The sequence below is a fragment of the Mercenaria mercenaria genome, chromosome 9 (genome assembly GCF_021730395.1).
Source record: "Mercenaria mercenaria strain notata chromosome 9, MADL_Memer_1, whole genome shotgun sequence".
Classification (NCBI taxonomy): Eukaryota; Metazoa; Mollusca; class Bivalvia; order Venerida; family Veneridae; genus Mercenaria; species Mercenaria mercenaria.
The window spans coordinates 52,379,530-52,406,653 of NC_069369.1; the positions used below are offsets into that span (position 1 = coordinate 52,379,530).

Consider the following 27,124-nt stretch of genomic DNA (forward strand, 5'->3'; position numbering starts at 1 on the left):
CAGAATTTTAATCTTGATGATCTTTAGGTCCAGTTCGAATCTGGGTCATGTAGGTTCATAAACTAGGTCACCAGATCAAATCAAAGGAAAAGCTAGTTAACACTCTAAGAGGCCACATTTATGACCGTATCTTAATGAAACTTGGTCAGTTAATCTTTAGGATCTTTAGGTCAAGTTCCAATCTGGGTCAGGTGGGGTCAAAAACTAGGTCACCAGGTCAAATCAAAGGAAAAGCTTGTTAACACTCGAGAGGTCACAATTTTGGCCCAATCTTAATGAAACTTGGTCAGAATGTTACCCTCAATAAAGTCTTGGATGAGTCAAAAACTAGGTCACCAGGTCAAGTCTAAGCAAAAGTTTGTTAACACTCTAGAGGCCACATTCATGGCAATATCTCTATGAAACTTAATCAGAATGTTTGTTTTGATGACCTCTAGGTGAAGTTCGAATTTCGATCATGTGGGGTCAAAAACTAGGTCACAAGGAAAAGCTAGTTAACATTCTAGAGGCCACATTTATGACCATATCTTAATGAAACTTGGTCATATTGTTAATCTTAATGATCTGATCTTTAGGTCAATAGGTCAGGTGAGCTATACAGGGCCTTCAGGGCCCTCTTGTTTTCTAACAGTGATTACATTTACTGAGACAAAGTCCTAATTTAGGTCTGAAATGGAGATTGACATGCATTAATATTATTAATTCAAAGCAGGGCTTTAGAAATTTGAAAATCCTGACTGGTCTGAATAGTAAATTCCTTACCCCACCCACTTTCATATACAAATGCAGATAATTTGAACAGGAAAAACATGCAAACAGAAAAGTGACATGCACAACAATTTATTTATGGGAACTAAAATAATGTACATGTAGATAAATGATTGGTTTATGAATGTTTTTGAATTATTCAGTATTGTGTGATTTTGGAACAAGGGCATTAGTATGTAAGAAGAAATAACTTTATGCAACTATATATATATATATATAAAATATAAGTATCTTGATAACATGCTTTCATTGTGATTAAAGTTCATTTGACTGGCATTATTATGATTTGTTATGTCTGTAAAAAGTAGCACAACAACAAAAAAAGCTTTAATTGTGTAAATGCAAGTAAAACAAAAACAAATGTTTGGTTTCAGAAAACATCCAGTGCAATAAAGCTCACAAACTAATTAAATTACTGCCCACAGATTGAATTAATGGTTATTGGTCTTCCTTTATTAACTACATAATAAAAAAAAGAAAGAAATATTTTTTTTGCTGTTAATGCGATTGGGTGAATTTTATTATTATTTTCTTTCTCAGAGGTTAAAGTTTTCATGAGGTCGCTCCGAAGAACTATGAATAAAATTGGAATGGCCCTAGTCTTGTACTGCCTCTGTAGCCTAGTGGTAGAGCGTCCGCTTCGAGTGCGGGAGGTCGTGGGTTCGATCCCCGGCCGCGTCATACCAAAGACGTTAAAAATGGCACTAGCAGCTTCCTCGCTTGGCGCTCAGCATTAAGGGGATAGTGCTAGGACTGGTCAGCCTGGTGTCAGTATAATGTGACTGGGTGGGGTATCATGCCACATGTCTACGGCGTGATATTCCAGTGAGGCAGCACTATAAAGTTGAGCATTGTGCTCACTGCTACAAGTAGACACCGTCGTTCATATGACTGAAAAATTGTTGAAAAAGACGTTAAACCCGAACACACACACACACACACACAACACAACACAACACAACACAACACAACACACACACACACACACACACACACACAACACAACACAACACAACACATCACAACACAAACAGGGAACAAATTTTGGCACCCGCAGGCAGTGCTCTTGCAAGGCAGTGCGCTTGAAATATAATTATTATACTGTTTGATTTCTTACTTCATTATTTTTGACTACCTCCCTTAGTATTTTCGATTACCTCCCTTAGTATTTTTGATTGCCTCCCTTGAGTGTATGAGCTGAATTTGGAGGTGCAAACTGTCATTGGCATTGGTCAGTTCAAATATTGACTGAAAAAAATTATCCTATCATGTTAGAGTTTAGAAACTTAAAGATCCAGGTTAACATGAATTGATATGTAATTTTATGGAGGTGGATGTTTTATAAATTGAATAGATTTTAATCATAGATGTCTGTTTCTATAATTTGTCTTGTTCTGTTTGTTTAACCTAGTTTAACCAAAATTTAGATGACAGATGAAGTAATGAAATAGATTTATCTTTAGCTTGCATAGATTTGTTTACTAAGAATCTTCAATGCTTTATTTGTTTGTGAAAAGTATATATAGATATCTTCACAGGGAAATGTTATTTCCAAGTTTCTTGCAATTTATATTTCAAGCTATGACTGCAGCAATCGCAATTGGCCTGTTCCAGTAGATTTGACCTCACCAGCCATCATATTATAGGCATTTGCAGACTCTTGAATGGAACTTGTTGTCCAGTATATAATTGTCACCAAGAAAAACAACAACAAAATGGTGTATATAAATATGAGCCGCGCCATGAGAAAACCAACATAGTGGCTTTGCGACCAGCATGGATCCAGACCAGCCTGCGCATCCGCGCAGTCTGGTCAGGATCATGCTGTTGTAACAGTTTCTCCAATTCCAGTAGTTTTAAAAGCGAACAGCATGGAGACCGACAGACTGCGCGGATGCGCAGGCTGGTCTGGATCCATGCTGGTCGCAAACCCACTATGTTGATTTTCTCATGGCACGGCTCATATATAAATATTGCCAGTGTTAGCAGTGTTTCTGTTTTCATCAGCATTAAGGGATAGTGATGCTTGTAAAGTCTGAAAACCATTTTGAACATCTGTATTGAAGCAAGAGAAGTTAACTGCGCTTTAACCAAATAAAGGGAAGTAATTTAACATATCTGTTAGAAGAGATTATGACTTGTAAATGAAAGGACTTTGACAGTCTATTTCAAAATTAATTATATAACCAAATAATTGTGAGTAGTATATTTGAAACAGTGGAGAAATGCCAGGTAAAGAGCTGTTAACTATCAAAATCATAAAAATTAAACAGATGGGAACATTACCCATTCTATGGTATTAATTCTATCATTCATCTCAGAAAGCTGACTTCCAGTGCACCTTTCTTTGGATTAAATGAACTTAAAATAGTTTGAACTAACATGCTGTATATTGTTCAACTTAAAAAAAAAATAGTGGGAATTGTTTTTATCTTTAACATAAATATGTTTAAGGTGTCAAGATTAAGTTGATGGCTCCATTCCAAAAGCATGTAGATATCTGGTAGATAAACATAGAAGTATTTAGATTAGACATGGCAGGCTAATATGCTGTATTATAATGTAAGGGGTTCATCAGGTGTATGTTGTATAAATAAGTAAAAAAGTACTCCTGACCTGATATGCGTACTAGAAATGCATACGCACAGGCTTTTTAGGGGCTTTTACGCATTGGATATCCCCAGAGCAGGAGAAGTAAGTTAAAAGGAAGGGGCAGGAACATATACAATGATTTCTTGTTGACTTTCAAAATAAATGCAACTAGTAAAAAAGAGGCTTTAAGCTTGTCTAAGCTCATTTGAGCCATGCCATGAGAAAACCAACGTAGTGGCTTTGCGACCAGCATGTATCCAGACCAGCCTGCACATCTGTGCAGCCTGGTCAGGATCCATGCTGTTCGCTAACAGTTTCTCTAATTGCAATAGGCTTTGAAAGTGAACAGCATGGATCCTGACAAGACTGTGCGGATGCGCAGGCTGGTCTGGATCCATGCTGGTCACAAAGCCACTATTTTGGTTTTCTCATGTTGAAGCTCATTTAATTCAAGCTCAAGGATCTGGCTGTGTCTATTGTCTGGCCTCATGCTGTATTTAACATTTTCACTGTTAATACCCTAGAGATCACAACTCTGATCCAGTCTTAATGAAATTTGGACACAATATTTTGTCTCTATCAAATTCAGGTCAATATATTAGGTCAAACACTAGGTCATTAGGTCAAATAAAATAGAAACCTTGATAACAACATAGAGGCTGATAATTATGTATTTTTTTTTAGCTCATACCTGAGCACGAAGTGCTCAAGGTGAGGTATTGTGACCAGTCATTGTCCGTTGTCCGTCGGCATCCATCATGCGACATGCGTCGTCCGTCAGCATTTGCCTTGTGAACACTCTAGAGGCCACAGTTGTGACCCAATCTTTATGTAACTTGGTCAGAATGTTTGTCTTTATGATCTGTACTTCAGATTCGAAACTGGGTCATTTGGGGTCAAAAACTAGGTCAGTAGGCCAGATCATAGGAAAAGCTTGTTAACACTCTAGAGGCTACAGTTGTGACTCAATCTTTATGAAGCCTGGTCGGAATGTTTCTCCTGATGATCTCTAGGTCAAGTTCGAATCTGGTTCATGTGGGGTCAAAAACTAGGTCACCCAGTCAAATCAAAGAAAAAGCTTGTTTATGCTCAAGAGGCCACGTTTTTTGGTCCAATCTTAATGAATTACTCCTGAGGCTATTGTATAATTAAGTCCCTTTTCTTGTCAAAACATAGTATAATTAAGTCCCTTTTCTTGTCAAAGCATAGGTAAACAAAGCTGAGAGGAATTGTGCTGAGAAATGATAAAAGCGAGAAAGTAGAAATGCAAAAAAAAAAATGTTAAACAGTTTGAAAGATTTTCTACTCTGCAGCCAGATTATAATTATCGTATATATTGCTTTCATTGCATTTTTATATGCACGTCTCTGAAAGAGCGGGGCGTATTATGTGAACACCCCGTGTAGGGTGGGCAGGCGGCGTCCAAAAGTATACTCTCTAAGTCAAACTGTTTTCATCCGATCTTCACCAAACTTGCTGACAATGTTTGTGGGCATAATATCTCGGCCAAGTTTGACAGCTACCCGAAATCGCCCCAGGAACTCTTGGATTATGGCCTTGAATTACTCGAAAAACTGCGAATTTAGCCTTGTCAGCTCTCTGAGTTGAACAGCTTTCATCTGATCTTCACCAAACTTTCTGACAATGTTTTTGGGCATAATATCTCAGCCAAGTTCAATAACCACCCAAATTGCCCCAGGCAGTCTTGGATTATGGCCCTTGAATTACTCGAAAATTGCAAATTTAGCCTTGTCTGCCCTTAAGTCGAAAGTTTTCATATTCAGATGGGTGTTTTTTGTGACTTTCTTGCACTCTTGTTTATTTGTGAAATCACCTGATAGACCATGCAGTGCTTGACATTTTAAGGTAGCATTTTCTCATGAAATAATTGCATTACAGAGTTTGTCATGGAAACAATAGGTTTGCACCTGGGACTACTACAATTTAAGATCCAATAATTCTTCAAGAAAATATGTTGCAGTCATTTAGTATGGGTTCTGAACTTCTGATGTGTGCTACAGCCATTGAAACTTTCTCAATTTTATATAGTGTAAATTTTAAGATGACCAGCTAATAGTGTGTTCATACCATAATATATAAAAGCACTGTATGAACTACTTACTTGATGATTCTGAACTCCACAAAATATATTTTATTCCCTAATAGAATGATACAATATAAATTACATCTCAGATAATACTGTAGAGGAACCATTATTTTGTTTATTTTTAAGTTGAATCAAAATGCATGGGCTTAATTTTCCAAACATCAACCACTGCTGCTGGCATTAAAAACAGATCTTTTAGTATTATCAGAGTAACCGGATTCCTATGGTGCAGTAAAATTGATAAATATAAACAGACAGAGATCAAAAATTGATATTGATAAACAGTAAAACGTTTCTTTTGAATTTCTTGAAATTGGCAAATAAAACAGTTCTGCAAAGAGAGAAATTTGAGGGAATGTTACCCAATGGTCTCATGTTGATTAGATTAGATCAGTTGATATCCAAATCCTCTTTCAGTTATATTTTATAAATGATGTTGAGTTCAAAATTTCCATGTTTTAGAGTGCTTAGAAATTATGACTACAGTATAACCAGTGAGTACCTCTTATTAACCTTTAGCCTGCTGGTGGTAAAGTGATTTTGCCTTTGCAACCAGTGCAGACCAAGGTCCGTGCAAGCTGATCTTTGTCTGCACAGTTCGCTATTCAGTAAGTAAATTTTCAGTGACCACCCTTTTGAATAATAATTGGTACTGTCTAAATTGAATGGTGGACCAGTCCATTTTAGAAACTTAGCAGGGTAAAGGTTAAAAGATATGTATAACTTTATTTGATTATTTGAAGCATGACTAGTCACACATAGAATTTTAATGATTTTTTAAATTTACCTCCCTTGTCAAAGGGGTTAGATCAGGATCAGCATTTTTTTGTTCTGGAAGCTACCAACTAGATAATCTTTTTAAATTTTTTGAATAATTTCTCTTATAGATTCTGACCAATCTTTCTTGGCTCGGATTATCTGCTATAATAGCTTGACCTGATGAAAGGTCGATCTCCAGGATTCAGGAGATGCTGAAACCAATCTTTCACAGACCCAGTGGTTTGAGAAGGAAAGGGACATAATTATACAAAATTTGAATAGCCTCAGGAGTTATCTCCTGTGAACAAAACAAAAGTTCTGAACACAGACTAGCAGTGTACAACACCACATGAAATGCCATTTAGGGAGGTTAACTCTGAGGTTGCACTGTACAGCAGATCTTGGGTGATCTCCTTGTTTTAGTTTGGGTGCAGACTAAATATTACGATTTTTATGCCCCGGAAGGGAGGCATATTAGTTTTCAACTGTCCGTCCATTCGTCACAACGTGAACTTTTTGCATGAAGGCACTTTACTCGCGAACCACTGCAACCAGGACCTTCAAACTTCACATGCTGATAGTACTTATTGAGTACACGACCCCTACTGACTTTGGGGTCACCAGGTCAAAGGTCAAGGTCACCAGGTCAATGGTCAAGGCGCTGCGGGGCCATTTGTCAGCATTAGTGACAGCTGTTGTTGAAAGAAAAAATTAAAAAGAGACATAATTATACAACATTTGAAATTAACTTAAGGAGTTATCTCCTATGATGAATGTACAAACTACCGATTTGTGTGCTATTATATATGCTGCATTCTGTGTATCATGTATGGAAATTAAATATTTTTGTACCTAATTATATATAGGAAGTTACGCAAAATGTTTAATATAGAAGTCATTAAAACTGTAATACATGTATACCATTTATATTCACAATAAAAAATCTGTCAACCTGTATAAAGTGTACATGGTTAGAACAATGATATCAGCATTTGGAGGAACATTGATTTTATACAATTGATCTCTTGTCAGTTTTAGGGTACTGCTTTTGTTACTGGGTATCTATTTCAAGGTTTCTGGGTGTCATATTTCATAATACCCAGAGCAGAATGTCCATGTTTTGTAGATAGCTATCATAATTATACTGTTTGTATTCCTGTAACTTAAAAGAAATTATTTAATTTCCTTTGACAGATTTTACGTTGGGGTAGATATATCTTATAACAATTGTTTAAAAGTACATGGTAGATAGCTAATTGATTTTTCAAGTTTAATCAAATTTGTAAAACTATATAATTGAGCCGTGCCATGGGAAAACCAACATAGTGGGTATGCGACCAGCATGGATCCAGACCAGCCTGCGCATCCGCGCAGTCTGGTCAGGGTCCATGCTGTTCGCTAATAGTTTCTCCAATTCCAATAGGCTTTAAAAGCGAACAGCATGGAGCCTGACCAGACTATGTTTGTTTTCTCATGGCACGGCTCATATATATTTGAATGTAAAACCATAAATAATTGTCAGCTAAATAACAGTTGAGAAGACATTGTGAATAAAATGTTTTTTGCTTCTAAATAATAGAGCAAAGTTAATAGCTTTATATTTCGGTTTATAATTTGAAATTAAGATTTGTTTATCCTATTAGATAAAATTCTATTTTACAGAGAGGTAAGGTCAGTATGTTACTATTTAGAGCACTGGACTTTCAGAGCACTGGACTTTCAATCAAGGGGTTGCAAGTTGGAACCCTGAACAGAGAATATTTAAACTTTAATATTCCTCCATGACAATTGATATAATTGACAGACTTCCATGGTCATTTGCTAGGGTTGGATACCGGTTCCCGGTATCGGTACAACACCGAATAATCACTTCGAAAAGTACCGGTATATACCGTTTCGTAAAAGAACCGGTACCGATTTCGGTATTTCCATGAAAGTAAAAACAAAATTCTTACAAAATCTGCTGCAAAATAAAGCAGAAATTTAAGCAAATAGCGTAATAACGTGATCGACATTGTTTTTACTGTGATACCGCTCAGAGTAACCTCCCTTGACATGGAGAGCCAACCGTGCGAATAGTTTCGTATGCTAAATATTCCCTGAAATACTTCTTTCCCCGTCATTTCAAACAACGTAAACCAATACTTAATTTCAAAATATATGACACTATTTTTCTTTGTAGTTTTCTTTTAAAATCAATGAAAAAAAATGATGTAAATAAAAAATTACGAGACTAAGCTGTAACCTACGTAAACAAATAATCGGTTTTCGCGAACCATTAGAAATAATGTTATTGTTGGAATGTTGGTTGTTTCAAGTGTTTTGAAGGTTGTTGTACAATTAAAAATGTGTTGCAAAGTGTTTCACTTTATAAACTTTACTAGTCAACCAAGTCGAAGATTATCATGAGTGAGAATGAGTCTGACTTGTTAGAGGGGTAGTTTGAAAGCTAATAAGTGTTCAGTTTAACAGTTCTAGACAGTACTGAGCTTTAAAAGCATTGCTACAGTGAGTGTATTCATAAATTTTAATTGCATAGTGAGCGAGGTATCTGCTCTAGATTTTTATTTTGGAAAACTAGTCTGTAAGATATGTTTATTTTTAACTCTTTCATAACCTAATACATACAACATTCCATTAACAAACTTAAAATGTTCATTTAACACAGCAAATTTTCATGTATATCTACTTACATAGGTGTATATAATACTAAGCGAATCATTGCTTATGTAATGTACTACAAAGCATGGTATCGGTATCGGTATCGTTAAAAATACCGTATCGTTTCGTTGGTATCGGTATCGGTATCGGACCGCTTCGTCCTTAACGATATCCAACCCTATCATTTGCCCTACAGTGCTGATTCATGAGAGGAAGTTGTTGGTTAGTCAAAGTCTCGTAAGAAGACCATTGTTTGGACCTTTGATAATGACGTTGATCAAGCCAGTAAATGTTGTATGATTTTGATCGATTGTTTTCATATTACTATAAAATTAGCTCGCTTTGTGTCTTCAAACATAACTTTAGAGGTACAGGAGGAAAAATATAATCAGATCTTTGAGTATATTAGTCAGAAAGAGTTCAATATGGCCTAAGGTAAAAATGCAGCTCTGTCAAGTCACTGTCTGCAAAATAGGTTGTGATGTTTTTATTTTCAATAGTCAAAAAATGTAAAAACAAAAGAAAAAGGAAACACAACACAGTGACTGCAGTATGCACAGCTTTAAGGTACTTCTGCATGTTTGAAAAACCGGAAGTGATGGCGTAACGTCACTTATCCGGAAAACGTAGAATAATGCCTGGATTCGGAGTACGGAAACGAAAATCAGTTTATGAATTAAGGGTAACCTGTGAGTAAATGTATTAAAATGGCACTGTTACTATCTTTCTAAAGTAAAAATATGATATTAAAACATCTTACACGTTAAATAATTCAAAATAATGTCTTAAATTTAGCTTGAAATAGGCGGTTCACTTTAATCGTAGCCAGATATCTGAAAAGTAAGCACACGGACCTATACATTTTATTTCACCATATTATAGGACATATGTTTATTTATGACTGTGGGAAGTTTCATTAAAATCTACATTGTAGAAATATTTCTATTCGCGAAAATGTTTTGAAAACTGCGTTTTTCCCATAGACTCCCATTATGAAAACTTGCGTGAGGTCGAAATTTTTCAAATCAGTCTAGCAAAAAATCAAGCACTTGACCCTATATCTTTTTTATTTGCTGAATTTTCTTAGTATATTCCGAAGTTTTAAAAAATTAGAGTTTAATCAAATTCTACATTGTAGAAAAAATTTCGATCCTACACGTGCAGAACTACCTTAACAACAGCTTGCACAGAGAGCACAGCTAGAAACACTGTTTAGAAGTATTGAACTGCTTTCAACAATGCTTTGCATGCATATTGAAACAGCTGGAGAAATTATAGTCTGAAATATGAAGTTAAACTGATAAGTATAAAAGTTCAAGGAGGGTCCTTCACATCACATCTGTTAATTGATTAAGTGAGCTGCACCATGAGAAAATCAACATAGTGCGTTTGCGACCAGCATGGATCCAGACCAGCCTGCGCTTCCGCGCAGTCTGGTCAGGATCCATGCTGTTCACTTTCAAAGCCTATTTGCAATTAGAGAACCCGTTAGCGAACAGCATGGATCCTGACCAGACTGCGCGGATGCAAAGGCTGGTCTGGATCCATGCTGGTCGCAAATGCACTATGTTGGTTTTCTCATGGTGCGGCTCAATTTTATTCTGTGAATTGATTAGTGTTCTCAGCAGGATTCCACACCTTGAGCAATATGTCCAATCCTAACAAAGGTATCAGACATTGTATTAACTTGGAGAAGCTTTGAAAATAACAAATTCCTGCTTCTGAAGCCTTAAAGTTCATTTTCTAGAAACATAAATTGTAAATAATGTACATGTATGATTATTAATTCATTTTCAAGGAAGTGTAAAGCAGTTCTGTTAAATCTCTTGTGCACAAAAGAATGTTCACATTTTTTTTTAACTGTGTTTGGTCTATCTATTTACTTCTCGGTAATTATTATAATAACACCTCAAAGTGACACTCGGTTTCTTTTTTCTTGAACACTTCATAATTATTATTATAATTACTGTGTAAAGACATTGAGCCGTAGAAAAATACAGAATATGATATTATAATTGAATGTTAATAAGTGAAATACACTTCGACAATGGGTTATACATTATACTTTTATTTATATTATAGAAAAGATAAATATACACGCAGAATTGAAAAGATCTCCTCCCTATTCTGTTTACTTGAACTTTTCATAAGCTAATACACTATAATAATAATTAATTTGCCACCTGCTTTAATAGAATATAATGTTTGCAGACTTGTAACATACTTGTTACTTAAAATGAAGTGGTATATGATATGATTGATTGATACATGTTATGCAGTGTTGACTGTTTTTTCATGAATAAATTCATAAACTATTCATGAAAATTTCATAAACTGAAAATGGAACTAATATATCCTGTTCATGATCTAATTCATGAACACATTTTAGAACTGTTCATGAACAAATTCTTAAAATGTTTTCATGAATTAGATCAAGAACAGGATATAGTCCCATTTTCAGTTCATGAATAATTCATGTGCATTTCATGAACACCTCATGAAATTTTCCACAGGGAGAAAACCTCAGACCTAATGGCAGGGGCCACAAACAACAATTTGTTTTTATGCCTCCACCATAAAATTTCACCATAAAATTTGTGGGGTAGGGGGGGGAGCATATAATGTTATCCCTGTCCGTATGTGTGTTTGTCCGTTTGTGTTCGGGAAAGGGTGATGTTCGTGTCCGGTCCATAACTTTGACATTGCATGGTCCGATTTCAAAATAATTTGACACAAATAATAAGCATGGATAGATGATAATGTCTTGCGCAAAGCCAGGTCCCTAGCTCAAAGGTCAAGGTCACAGTCCTTGGTTGAACTGAGCCAATTTTCACTACATATATACTGATAATGTGGTCTTCGTGTCCAGTCCATAACTTTGACATGCATGGTCCGATTTCAAAATAATTTGACACAAATAATAAGCATGGACAGCGTTCGACACTAACTTTTTTGCCAGGTATCCCGAAGGAATACCTGCTGGGAAATTTAGGAATCCCTGCTGAAAATTAGGAGTCCCTGATAACAAAATGTGGTAAGAACATGAAAAAACTAAAATCTAACAAACACAACTGTTTACAGTACTAATGTATTTTATTTCCACTTTATTTCCATTTTACATCAATGACAACAATAGCTTGTATGACTTTTGCTGTAAAAGAATAATGTCATTTCTGTCCAAGTCCTCTTTCCCCTCATCTTCGCTACCATCGCACTCCTCTGCCATTTGTTGTAGTTCGTCTAAATGTATGCCGCCTAGTTCATTCCCCCTTATAACCCCCTTATTTGTAATCATTTTTTTGACATAAAAAAAAATTCCTAAAAGTCTCCCTTAAATAAAAAAAAAATTCAAAAAAAAAAAAAAATGTTCCGACCTACCTACCCTAATTTTTTGAGCATGTTACCAGATACAAAGATTTTTTAGGCCTTATTAATGCAACTCCCACAGACTTTATCTAAAACTAGTCCATTGGTCATAACAGATTTTCTTAAACATTTCATATTTTAGTTGTTTTATTTTGCACATTGCCTAAAAGTGGGTGGGGTTTAGTGTTTGCATGCTTTTAATTATCAGCATATTCTTCTAAATAAGAGCTGCTTTGGCAACAGTGATCATATTTTTCGTAAATGCAGACGTTTTATTGGCTTTTTATTTTAGTTTGTACTAGAAAAATCTTGTAAGAAATGATAAAAATGTTCGAAAATGTTGGTCTAGAAAACAAGTGAGAAATATGAAAAAGAAAAGTAACAGTTAAAGTTCTTGAAAAGATAACTGTTTTAACTTTATTTTCTCATCATACCACGTATAATTTCTGCTTATTTGATTTGTTTTGCCCAAACAAAGCCTCAGCAATGATAATAAATTTGTTATAGACCGTAACGGCCGACCTGCTCATGTAATCGTATCGAGCACACAAAATAATGGTACAAACACGATAATCTAAGGCTGCATTGTTTATTAATTAGCTTGTAAACATTGATCAATAAACACCTTTGATAATGACAAGGCATATTGTACTAAATACAAACCGCGAGATAAGCACGTGTCATTTGGCGCGTGGCGTGACTGACATCTGTCGGTAGCTAATTAACATACGACGCTCTGCCTACTGCCATATTTCCGCTTGTGTCGGCGAACAATATTGAAATTCACTGGGAATTTGATTGACAGGGGCCAGAACTATCGAACTTGGAACGCATCTAAGTAAATTTCTGCGAGTCAAGCCGACGCACGTGCCATAATTTATGCAGGTAAAATACGAGTTTTTCTCGATTTTCGCGGGTCAAAATCCGGGAGCTCGGGTCAACTGAACGCCCTGGCTTAGCAAAAGACAGATGTTTGAGCGAACAAGACTGGGGAATTTCATTGTTTAGAATCATATTTTATCTGAAAATCAAGAGTCCCGACGGAACACCGAAATTGTGAACTTTAGGATCCCTTGCGGATTTTTGGTGTCCTCGGGATCCCGGGACACCGTTAGTGTCGAACGCTGATGGATAGATGATGTGTCATGCGCAACATACACAAACTTCTGAAAAATTGCTGAATCACATGCAAAAAATTTCCCAGCATGCAACAAAATAATGGAAACTGCTCATATGACATTATGAATATAATGTTCATGAACTTATTCATTATTGGAAAAGGTAATAAACCTAATATAAGTTTTATGTATAATGAATGAATGAAAGTTCATGAACTTTTCTTGAATTAAGTTTGCTAAAGATGTTTTGTTCTTGAACTACCTCAAATTTGTTCATGAACTTTTCATGAATAATTGTTCATGAACACACTTTATGAACAGATCATGAGCAATTCATGAACACTTCATGAATGCTGATGAACTGTTCATAAACTTTTCATGAAAGTACATGAACTCATGAACATTATCTCGTCTGGGCCCGGGCAATTCAGGAAATTAAATCGCAACAAATAAACAGAATTCATATACATATATTTTATCTCAAAAGTGGTATCCATGCAAAATGGCTACCACATACCAAATATATGCAGTATCAGGCCTATGAAAAAAGAAAATCTGAGAGTAATATATATTAAAGCTTTCAGAAAATTTTGATTTGTTCAGTATTACTGTCTAATAAATTGCAATAACCAAACATTATAATGCAGGAGTGTGGCACTTAAACAATATCATAGATACGTTCAAATTGCAGTGAAACCCCTGTAAAAATTAAACCTTCCTCGGTGACCATTTGTGGGGGTGGGGGGGAGGGTAAATTATTCATTGAAATATAAGAGGTTTGAACAGGAATTTGAAATGAAATTCAGTCTTTTCCATAGTATGTTTGAAATTTGTTCCTCTTTTATAAAAGAATTATTTTGTAAACTATTTTATGTATGTGATATACTTACTTACAGGTTGTTAAGTATAAATTTTTACATCAAACAGTATGTCTGTTTCACTGTAAGGAAGATTTACAATATACTATTTGTTCAAATGGTGCCAACAAACAAAATTGGGTGAACAGGAACACACTTTACACTAACAAAAACAGACAGTCAGAATGAACATTTAGCTCCCCGATATCTATGCACCAGTTCACCTCATGCTTTGGCTAAGGTTACCAACAAAGTGGAAAGATAAACACTATACGTATCATGGCTGAGCTGAAATGAATAAATATCTATGTACAGGACTATAGTTTTTAAATCAGTCAGTATATGCTTTTGTTTTAGGAGGTTTTTTTGCTTAAAATTATACATAAATTGTAAAATTCAGTTACAAGTGCACGCTTGTAACATATACTTGACTGAAAATTTTGTTTAGCTGCTAAAAATATGTAATTTAACGTCAGTACAAACTGGAAGTGTGTAAATAACAAGTGTAAAGTACTTAGAAATTTATGAGGTGTTTAATATGGACAAAATGATTTTTGTAGTGTCAGTGTAGTCATGCGTCTTGAATCTATGAACTCGAAAATATATGCGAATGTATGAAATATATGGTTTAAAATCACAAACGTTATAATGATGATCGAATTAAATGTTTGAAATGGAATATGGAAAAAGAAGCATGTGATTGTTTAGGATAATCGTGTTACATATTATACGGGACTTTGAATCTAACTGATTGATTTCTCCGATGCTTTTTAACGCAACGTTGATTCTTAATGGATTATGCATATTATATGTAAGCGAGAAAAACAGAGAAATATTTCCGATGAAATATGTGCCTAATCTTGGTCTATTTCATTGCTTAGCTGAGATTTATTGATTGAGAAAAAGCTGTTTGTCATTTGTTCCTTATTTGTAATCTATGCGTGACATATATTATTTAAATATAAAATACTGTAGAAACGGCACACTCAGCTGTTATTATAAAGGCTTGTAAATGAAGAGAATCTCAAAGTTTTAATTATATAGGGACTTTCAGTAGATATGTGATAATTTTGAGACAATCCTAAAGCTGTGTCAGAATTGACATCTTCAGTTCTTTGTGGAGTTGAATGGCCATACATAGGGACTTAAAATCTGTGATAATTTTGAGACAATCCTAAAGCTGTGCATGGATATAAAGTCAGAATCAACATCTTCAGTTCTTAGTCAGGGTATGACTTCTACGTGTTACTTGAATACGATGTATTTCGGAAGCAGCATTGAAAATGGGGATGACAGGGCTCAGCCCCTGGGTTATTTGGACAGGTACCGAGCAATTACAAGGTATGAAATTATACATATTTTTAATATGACTGAATTTCGATTAATTATTGTGATTTTATGACTCTAACAAATTTGAAAACCTGTTATGTGATTTTATGATAAGTCCACAGGCTTTGAAAGAGGAATGGTATATTATAGAACTTGAATATTTTTGATGAATTGTGGGGTTGAAAATTTGTTTGGAACTGAAAATCTTGTGAGTCCAATGATATATATAAAACATGACTACAGAAGCTCAAGATTTATTGTTCCTGATTGATTAAAAAAAGATGTGTTAACAACTGTCTTCTAATCTTAATCTTTATTAGAAAGAACATGTATGACCTTAAGATCTATTGAAAGTTTAACAGCGGGTAAAATATGACCAGTAGATAAATAGTTATGGCCCTTGTTTATCAAAAGAATGCCTTATTGCACAAACTTGTGTTTTTTTATGAATTACTTCAGGGCCCAATCTGTAAAAAAGGGCCACCAAAGTTGTTTATACGAAAATAAGCACTTTTTTCTTCCTATGCAAAACATAAAGGGATTGATCCCCCACAAAACAAAGGGTTTTTTTAGGTAGGGGGTGGGGGAGGTATATAGGAGTGAGCTTGTCGGTCGATCTGTTGCTTTTCATGGTTTCCAGACAATAATTCATGGAAGGCTTGACAGACTTAAATAATTTTTGGTACACGTGTAACATTATAAATTACAGCTCAAGTTTGACCTTTAGGTCTGTAGGTCAAATGTCACGATCACAATGACCCGGAACAGTTAAACGGATGATAACTTGAGAACGCTTGGGTCTAGGATCATAAATTTTGGTACACAGGTGGAACATCATAAAATACAGGTCAATTTTCAACTTTTGAGGTCAGTAGGTCAAAGGTCAAGGTCACAATGACCCAGAACAAACGGTTTCTGGATGATAACTTGACAATGCTTGGGCCTGGGATCGCAAATTTTGGTACACAAGTATATCATCGTAACATACAGGTCAAGTTCAACTTTGAGGTCAGTAGGTCAAAGGTCAAGGTCACAAGAACCCAGAACAGTTAAACGGTTTCAGGATGATAACTTGAGAATGCCAGTGGGCCTAGGATCATGAAAGTTGATAGGAAGGTTGGATATGACAAGCAGATGACCCCTATTGATTTTGAGGTCAGTAGGTCAAAGGTTAATGTCCATATTGAGGGTGTATAATTTGTCACTCCTGTGACAGCTCTAGTTTTGTTTTTGTTGGGTTCAACATCGCACCAACACAATTACAGGTCATATAGCGACTTCGTAGTTTTGATGCTGGTGCCACTCCGTGCATTATTTCATCACGAGCAATCACCTGGATAGAACTGACCTTCAGTATGCCAGCTAGATTGCTTTGTAATGTATTAAGACTATTGGTCAGCAAGCTGCCCACTGCTATGATAAGCCCCGCCTACTGTAACTGCCTCTCTGAAACCAATATAATTGTATGTTGTTGAATTTTAGAATTAGAATAGATTTAGTAACTATCAAAGTGACTTGTAAATTTTTAGAAACTCATTGCAACATGATACCGTCATTGTACGAGCAGTGAAAAAATATCTACAGATTTCTGGAAAAATGCTCATAACCGTGTATTGGTCGCAGAAAAAAAGGAATGTCAAAAACGTAAATTTGTAAGGAAATGCGATTTTCCTGGCATCGGTCGGCCATTGTTGCGGCACCCGTAATTTTAACAAAGTTGTGAAAACGACTTATTAAAATCGCGAGCTGAGATACTGCTAACTTGACAGTTTCAATGGAATTTATTCTCAAATTTCTCAACACCTTTTCGATCTCATCACCTTCTCAGACATCTCCTGATTATTGACTTGTATGTAGCGGCAACTTGTAATTACACTTGGTTTGATGTACTTGCAAAATTTTACACAGGTTTTGCTAAAAACTTGATGAGTTATAGAAATGTGTTGTAAAATGTATTTTTATGAAAATAGCTTTTGCGGGAGCTCTTAATTTTACATTTTATACAAAATTCATTTAAGACGCCGGGTCCTGATACCGGCTTTTACCTATGCCCGAGTCATTGATAGTTACTCCCCTTGAATTCTCTTCAATGTAAAGGTATATGGTGTAAACAAAGATCGATCTTCTTAATTTTTTTAAACCAGGGAAAAAATGTGGTCTTGTCCTATACCCATATATAGGTCGCATCGGTCCTGACCAAAATCTCGCTAAAAAAGGTGCGACCTATATTCTTACGACGACTGCATACTGTATTAGATTTAGATTTATTCAATGTTTAGTTATGTATCATATGCATGTTCAATAACAAAGGAAATGTTACAAACAAGCTTTTGTAAGATAAAATGATTTGTATTCAAAGACATCTTGTAACATGTGCACATACATGTGACAATAAATACATTAATTTACACAATTGATTGCCTTTTCTGATTAGTTTATTAATAATGTATGTAATTCTGATATTTTAGTTCCTGATGGACATAAATTATAACTGTAATACTATAATATCTATTTAAATAAATTTGTCATGCCACTTTTATTTGGTCATTAAGGCAGTGGTAAAACATTAATGGAAATAAAAGAAAATCACCCAAGTGTGTGTCAGAATTTTCAACATGGTAAAATGTTTTTGAATCATGGCTTCCAAAGCAAGGAACTTTGCAGTACACGTTTACATGTACCAGACTGCCAACCTTATAATTTTTTTATGTGTTTTTCGCTTTTACTTTCACAGGAAAGTCCTATCCTAGCTTAAGTGGTCATATGTTTTTAGAAGAAAGGGACATAATTACATAAAATTTGAAGTTTTAGAAGTTATCTCCTATTGAACAACCACCTTGACATTTGAGGTGAATGTTTTGTCTTCTAGCTGTCTCTTGTTTGTTGGGTAATTATTTCTAGAATTGTCTGAATTCAGATGCATAGGAGATAACTCCTGAAGGTATTTTGATTTTGTATAGTTATGCCTCTGTCTTAAAATGTAAACAAATTAGAAAAAGTATTATCAAGTCTGTAGCAAGACAAAGTATAATGGAATCAGACAATTTGAACCACGTCATGAGAAAACCAACATAGTGGGTTTGCGACCAGCATGGATCCAGACCAGCCTGCGCATCCGTGCAGTCTGGTCAGGATCCATGCTGTTCGCTAATGGTTTCTCAGATTGCAATAGACTTTGAAAGCGAACAGCATGGATCCTGACCAGACTGCGTGGATGCGCAGGCTGGTCTGGATCCATGCTGGTCGCAAACCCACTATGTTGGTTTTCTCTTGGTGAGGCTCATTTATCACTATGTAAAACTAATTGCTGTTTAATCATAAGGATGTATTTAGAATGGATCCCTCAATTTTGTTCAGAAGGTATGTTTGGTTGTTTTGTTGGTTTACTGATGTTTTTGATCAGTATTTCAGTTGTACACAGGCAATCAGTTAACCTAACCAAATTTCCTAGTTGTTTTTCTGGTAATCACTTTGTTCTCTTCAAGTAACGGGGTGGCAACTTCTCCACATGTGTCAGAGGTGGAGAATGAATTGCTTACCAGCTGAGATCATTTTACAGAACATATGAATTGCCTTTGAATTTAATCAGACTCACAACTTAGGTTTACAAAGGTAACCCTGAAAAAGAAAATATGCATGAAAGTGTTAATTACAACAAATATAAAACAATAACATCACAAGAACACTGGTTATATCATTAAAAAAAAAGTTTTAAAATTCTCTAAACTTTATATTTAAGTAGAACATGTTAAACTTTACCCTGCTGTGATAATATTATAATAAATGGTGTTAATTTGTTTCCATGGTAACTTGTCAGCAGTTATGTATTCAAAGACCTCTGTTACAACATGATAAGGCTTCTCCTGCAGAGAATGTACAGTGCAACCTCGGTAGAAAATGCACTGGGGAAACCTGAACATTTTTTTAACAAAGACATCAGACTGTGTTAGAGAGGTATTTGCATATCGAAGATGTCATGGACACATATTTAACTGTAGGAGGATAAACAATTGTTATGTATATGGAGAACATAGTACATGGATCAAACTCATGACTCCGCGATCCGTAGATCTGCGCTCTCCCTATTGAGCTAAGTGGGCGAGCTAATATGATGACAGATACAAGTAGATTTTTGTATGCACTTGAAACTTATTAGTGTTTTTCATTTGAGAAACATCTTGTATGATATGCCCAGCGGTAGATTGTTATCATTTTATTATATTATTTACTTTGTAAAGGTAATTGAATTATTGCCTAAGAAACATTTAGAATCAGCAGGTACTTAATTAACATACTTAATTGGCATATATTATGCTATGGAAGCTCCTCAACTGTAGCAGTGTTGATCAAAAATGTTTTTTTGATCTTTGACATCAGTTATATTGACATATTAATGACTTACCTATATCAATGGCATTTTGAATGTTGGCAGTAACCTTGGAAATATAAAAATAATTAACACTTAACTTTCATGCTGGCAGTGGTGTTGATTGGCATGGTACAGTGGGGGGGGTTAAGGGTCACCAGGAGCATAGCCAGGAACCAAAGAAAACTGAGGCAAGACAGTATAAATTGGGACGGGTGTTTAATACTATCAGTAGTAATACCACTTAGTAATATTGTTTATAGTTGCTCGTTACATATAGTCGCTCTTTCAAGTCGAATTTCATTTTGAAAGGTGTTTTTATTCCAATATTTAGTCTTGGGTGTTTTAACAAAGACCTTTTTGGTTGTTCTAGGGGAGGTAACTTCTAAAACCTCAAATTTTATGTAATTATGTCCCTTTTCCTCTTGAAAAGATAGGATAATCTGAGTTAAGATAGAAATTTCCTGAGAAACATTAAACAAAACAGAAGAAATAAAGAAAATGATATGATTTGTAGTCAGACTGTTTAAAGACAGGGATGTGATATGCACTTGAGTTTTAAATTGTGTTAAGTAAGTGTCTGTGCATATTTAAATGAAAATCAATTATTTGTTTGAAAAGCTTGTTTGAAATGGGGTTTGTTTGTTGACTTTCACAGTTTGATTTGATAATATTATGCCATAAAACCAATAATTAGGTGACATATTATTTAAAGGTACTTTTATACACAATGAAATCATAAATAAATGTATTACATGACATTCAATCATTTGTCGTTAAAACTGAGTTAGAAAATATAATTAAGACTTAAGGTTTGTTGTAAGTGTAAATGGGCTGTGCCAGATTGATTTATAATTTCTTAAATGAGGTTTAATGTCAGTTTGAGTTCAAGGTTATTTGTCTTACTGAAAAGGTCAAGGTAACACAATGATCCGTTTATTTGGATAAGTGAATTTGTTAGTGATTAAAGACACCAGTATGACCTTAGATGTCCAAAAATCTAGATAGCCTATAAGACATATGTTCACTATCATAATAGGATGAGAAATCCCACATGACAGAGATCCCTCAAAGGTCCAAGGTCAAGTTCACACTTGGAGGTCAAAAGTCAGATAGATATATTTTATGTCCGGAAATACCTTACTAAGCTCTGAAAGGATTTTCATAATAATAGCATCAGTTTTTAACCTAGTCATGACAACATACAGAGTTCAAAATTAAGGTGACAAGGGTCAAGGTCAAGGTCACAGCATTATACCTTTCCAGTATCAAAGCAGCATCTTTGGATATTGATCACCATCAGTGATAGCTTTAGTTCTAACAAAGCATGCAGTGTTACAGTTAGGCATACTTTCATTCTATGTTAATAAATGAGGCCAATTTGTTTCTTTTTATTTTGTTGGGTTTAATTAATGTTACACACTGACACAATCATAGGTCATATGGTGACTTTCCAGCTTCCAGTAAGGTTTGAGCAGACTGCATTATTAAAATTAACATTGATTGCCTTCTGTATATAATAAATCACCAGCCCATAGTTTGTACTGTTGACTTTCAAAGGTTGAGCAATGACCTTGACCATTTACAAACATTTTAGCCATTCAATAAGCCTATATTATTTATTACATGATTTGGTAATTACTGTCACTGGTCCATAGTGTGTGCTATTGACCTTGGTCTATAAGTTCAACACAAAGTTAGTCAAAATATGAAGAAAAAAGATCATGTGAATTTATTTCTGATGTCTGTTTTGAACAAAAGGCAATAGATTTGACTTCAATAAGTGTAATGTAGAGTTTTCATGTGTTAAATGCCAAGGTTACATACCAGTGTCAAAGGTCTATTCTTTAGTATGCCTTTAATTATCTTGAAATAATTTCAAAAGTACTGAAGCTTACCGTCATAAAAAAAATGTATGAATTGGTCTGAAACTAGATCTGAAATTAAGCTGAATTTTGGATGAAAGTGTCTTGAATATGTGGTCAGAAACCATGTCTGAATTTGTCCTTAAAATGGAACACTTTCAGACGTATTCAGCCAGTTTTCAGAAATATTCTGTTACAGGGATTCATAACTGCTTAAACTATTATCTGAAAAAAATCAGCCAAAGTTCAGAGACATTCAGATTGTCTGAATTTGTCCTTAAAATGGAACACTTTCAGACAAATTAAGCCAGTTTTCAGAAAAATTCTGTTACTGAGATTCAGAACTGTTCAGACTACATCTGAAAAAGCTAAAATTCAGAGTCATTCAGATGTCTGATTTTGTCCTTAAAATGGAACATTTTCAGACGAATTCAGCCAGTTTTCAGAAAAATTCTGTTACCGAGATTCAGAAGTGTTCAGACTACATCTGAAAAAACTCGGCCCCAATTCAGATACTTTCAGATGAAATGTTCAGATATAATTTTTATTAATTTGAGTACTGTCAATGTTATCTTCTACTTTAGAAACACTTGGGCAAAAATTATCTGATTAACAACAGACAACAGATGATTACAATATTAAACTGGTCTAAAGCACTAGAGCTCAAGCGAGTAAAAGTAAAATTTTTATTTATAATGTGATAGCAAGATCGTGAAAACTGATGACAATTGTGTCTTCACCAAACTGTTGACATTTATCTGAATTTATCTGAATAATTCATACTTTTTTATTCATACACTTTCAGACATCTGAAGAGTTAATATCTCATTCAGAAATATTCAGCAAATATTCAGAAATGTTCTGACAAACTCACATGACTGAAAAATTCAGTCTATTGGCACACTCAGAATAATTCAGATAAAAAAGTCATCTGAATAATTCATCCTTTCTTATTTCATACACTTTCAGACGTCTGAAAAGTTAATATCTCATTCAGAACTATTCAGCAAATGTTCAGAAATGTTCAGTTCCTAAAATGCTTGATTCAGAAATATTCATACAGAAGATTTTTGTGCAGAAATATTCAGTATGAAATCTGACAAATTCAGAAAAATTCAAACCGATTCAGACATACTTTTTTATGAGGGAATTAAGTAATTGCTGAATATGAAAATGTTTAGATTTTATTTGCGTGGCAACCTGATTTTGAATATGTCATTTTCATGAATCATCTGACTGATTTAATTCATAATTTCATGAGAATTGCATGAGAATTTCATGCGGTTGCCAGTGATTGTCTTATTTCTTTTATTTCAGTGTATTTTGAAGAGCTACTTAATTATGTGTAAGTTGTTGTGAAAATGAACTCCTTTTTTCAAAAATTACAGTGTATGAGTCTGAGTGCTAGCACTGTAGCTTTGAGCAAAAAGTGATTCATCTGCAAGTACAAATGTACAATTTTTTTCTCATTATCAGTAAGAAAGAAAGCCTTCCATTGAGAGTCAATCTGAAACATATACTTCCTGTGCAGAACATAGGAAATGTAATAAAAAGCCACTATGGAAAAACATTAAATCTCTAAATTAAAAAGCTGGATAATAACATCCAGCTGGTGTAGCCACAAGGTTAAATATATTAATTTTTTTTTTTGAAGACAGGATAAAAAAAATTTGTAGAGCTCTTAAGGTTTTGATTCAACGATTGGGTCATTCAATTGGGTAATAAACGAGATCATCTTTAGTAAATTTTGCATGTTACTACCTTATAATTTCAGAGTTCCTGTGACTATGGCTGACTGGTCTGTGCATGGTACATTTTTTGATTGTATGGATTTTGAAGGCCATGGTTTCATTTCCACCATGTACATGCATTTTTTTTCCTTTGAAGTGGTTTGTTAGGAGGAGTTTGGTTTGGGGGGAATTTCCTTGTCTTGTTGTTCATTAGCTTTTATCTCCTGTGATAAGTCAATGATATGTAGGACTTTCTCTGAGAAATCAGGTCAGACTGCTGGAAAACTAGGTCAATCAGACACCTAAAAATGCAATTAGGGTAGGTGTAATTGATTATAGTGCCATATAAGACTAACTACAGGCATTTCGAACAATTCCTGGCTCAAAATGTATTATTAAAGGTCTTATAGGAAAGTCTTTGGTCATTTGATTTACTGAGAATTTGCAGTTATTAAATTATTTCACGCTTTCTGACTAGATCTTTCCATTTGAGAAGCTGGTAATTTGATCAAATCATTTAAAGCTGGTAGTCTGTAATCTTTTAATACCATGTTCAGACTACGTTTTTAATCCTACATTAACTTGGGTTTATTTTTTAAACTCGTTTGCATCCACACTATATGTGGTGTAAAACGTGAATTTTGTAAAGGTGAAGTGGTTTCTGTTATGTAGCATTAAAACTACCTCCGGAGGTGGTTTTAATACTACATTAAAAAGTAATGCTACATTATTTTACAAATGTGAACGCAAATGTGGGTTATAACTGGTTTTACAATCCCAAATCCACAGATCTTACCTTTTGGAGGAAGAATACCATGTGTTTCTCTTTTGTATCAAACAACTGATGCTGTGTCTGGCAAAAGTAATTAGTGTTGATGCAACAAAAATATTAAATTGCGATATGGAGTCATGCTGACGCTCAAAATGGACAATAGATGGAGTGAACAGAAATTCTTAGATGAACACAGAAGTTTAAACATTGATGACCCCTTCTTGTTGCTGTTAGCCTCAATTCTTTGTAACCTTTTTTGCTTATTGCAAGACATTTGTTAACTTCCAACATTGCATGTATATATTTAAACCACATTTCTTTGCCTAGTGTGGACGCAAACTAGATTATATTTTGATGGGTTTTGAATGTCAAATACCAATTATAGCCAATTAGTGCCTGATAAAAATAAAACCGTTCTGCTAGTGTGAACACGGTATAAAAGTAATATTTTCTTTTAAAGGCTTACAACATTGCCTTGGTTATAATATGGATGCCACAGCTTTTGTTATTAATATATTCCTGTTATTTCCTGGTTGACATAGGCTTTAATATTTCATTAACATAGCAGAAAGTATTATATTAAAACATTGTGTTTTATTACCTCCCTTTTATGGCTCTGGCAGTATAAGTTCATGAATAGCATTGAAAGAAGTGCTTTTTGAACCATGTAATTATGCATATTCACCATTATAATGGACAACTTAAGTATCTGTATTTAACATATTAAAATTAAAAGCACTATGGAATTTGAAAATGTCACTATTGTAAAATATAGCGATGTCATAAAAATGCACCTTTAAGGTAAAGTGCTTTAGTATGAGAAACTTGTGCACTGAAACACTCAGCTGCTGATACCTTTTTAATTGGCACTATAGTATGAATGCTTATGCTTAATAATTATGAGTAAGTGCATGATGCTGGGTATATTTTACTTAGGAATCTCAGGTAAAAGAATGCTGTTGCTTGCCATGCCGTACTTTTGTAAAATTAATTAACTGAGAAATATTATATTCCGTGTAAAATTTTCATTTTTACAAGCTGCCACTGATGCGGACAGACTTAAATGGAGCGGTTGTGTAGGTGGATAAGAGTGTCATCAGAATCCCAAACTTAACTGCAAGCATTATGTTTTAAATCGAATTTCAGTCATTGGATGTGTCTGTCATGATTGTATGGTAGTCTCTTGTGTGCTCTAATTGTGTTCAGCGAATATTCTTATGGGAGTGTTACTAAGTATAGTCTCAGCTTGGTTACTCTGTATCTATCTTATTTCTCAGAAACTAATGGCAAGAATTCTTTGGAACTTAATGGTAAGTGATCAGTACCAAGAATAGACTTGCATATCATTGGCATGTCCAGGTCAGGTTACTTATTGCAGAGTTATAGCCCTTTAATTGTAATTTTGGGTATAACATTTGTCTGAACAAGGTAGTTTTTCTGTACTGTTGATATGAATGATTGATATAAAGCTTTGTTGTTGCACATATATATCAGGTTTTATGATTGAATGATTTTTCAGTGAGGATTAACATCGAGTCTGTCCAGATATTCTGTCTGGGCTATTCTCAGCAACACTGGCTGGAATTCAACTAATGAATGGGAAATTTCACCACCAGTAAGAGATGCACATAATAATGGCACATCCTGGTATAATAAATGTGGAGTTATGGCCCTTCAGTTTTAATTCTTTAAATAGAATTTGTCCAGATTACTTCATATATACTCTTGTCGCGATTTGAATGGAACTGCATAGGAACAGTCGTTAATAAGCATTGTTGTACATGTTTAACAGTAAAAGGATTTTTCGCTGGGTTTTGGCCCTTTAATTTTTTAGACAGGGCTTCTTATATCAACAGGAGATACACAGCCTGTTCTGGCATTGCAATGGCAGAATTTTTCTTGGAGCAGCTAGGGCTTTGTACTGAGCATTAATTTTGATGAAGAGTTTAGTGACCTTTACCTATTGATCTATACATATCCCCTAATCCCTTAAACTACAATATACATGTAGATGAATAATCATAGGATTTTTAGTTTTAGTTTAGTTTAATCATATTTTATTGCTCTCTGTTTCAATATTACACACAATATTACATACATTTTTAACACACAACAAAAAACAAAAGGCTTCAACCGTTGGGCTAAATCATAGGATTTAATTATAAGTCTTGCAGAGAAACTGGGATCAATGAACAGAGGAATTCACCTTGATTGTAAATTTCATTCTTAAGGTATTATAAATGCTTTGTCAGTGGATGTGTATTGATTCTACAGTTTATTATATGTTTCCCAGATACCTTTTTCCCAGGTTGCTGTAAAGAAACTAAATGAATCATGGCATTAGAAAGGCTATAGAAACCATTAACATTCCATGCTGTTGTTTTTTTCTCTTCATTTACTGTATAAAATAGTATGTATTTGGCACAATGGTAAAGACCTTTTTTTTTTTTTTTTTCCAATTTTTTTTTGTATAATATTAGAATAATTTCCTACATGTCATTGTATCATCCTGGTGAAATTAAGAGTTTAAAAAAACAGCTTTTTCCATTCAGTGATATTGCGTGTACTCTAGAAACATCCTGCAGCAAGTCTGCAAATGAGCGCAAGTGTTTCTAAATTGGCACGGAAGGAAGCCTGGGCACATTTTTGCCTATTCTAATTTTGGTATATATATTAAAAAAATTTCAGAGGTCACAATAATGTCATGCATTGTCATCCTTCCATAAAATAATAGTACGCTTTGTTTTTTGCATATTTTGTAAAGTAATTAGTATGGGGGAAAAGCAAAAAAAAGCAAATGACAAAAAAAAGTGAAGAAGCCATTAAATTAATTG

General features: G+C 34.5%; 1 protein-coding gene across 8 annotated transcripts in view; it reads left to right on the top strand.

Moving 5' to 3' along the window:
* The window catches only part of LOC123547119 (nuclear hormone receptor HR96-like), a 277,908-nt gene that overhangs the window by 177,246 nt on the left and 73,538 nt on the right, over window positions 1–27,124 (top strand). Inside the window, exon 1 of one of the 8 annotated variants that reach the window (XM_045333944.2) lies at window positions 14,513–15,569. The exons of the other annotated variants lie outside the window; for them this stretch is intronic. Coding sequence (XP_045189879.1) covers window positions 15,415–15,569 — 155 coding nt within the window. The 5' untranslated portion in view covers window positions 14,513–15,414. Of the gene's footprint in view, window positions 1–14,512; window positions 15,570–27,124 lie in introns of those variants that run through there. 8 annotated transcript variants of the gene reach the window in all.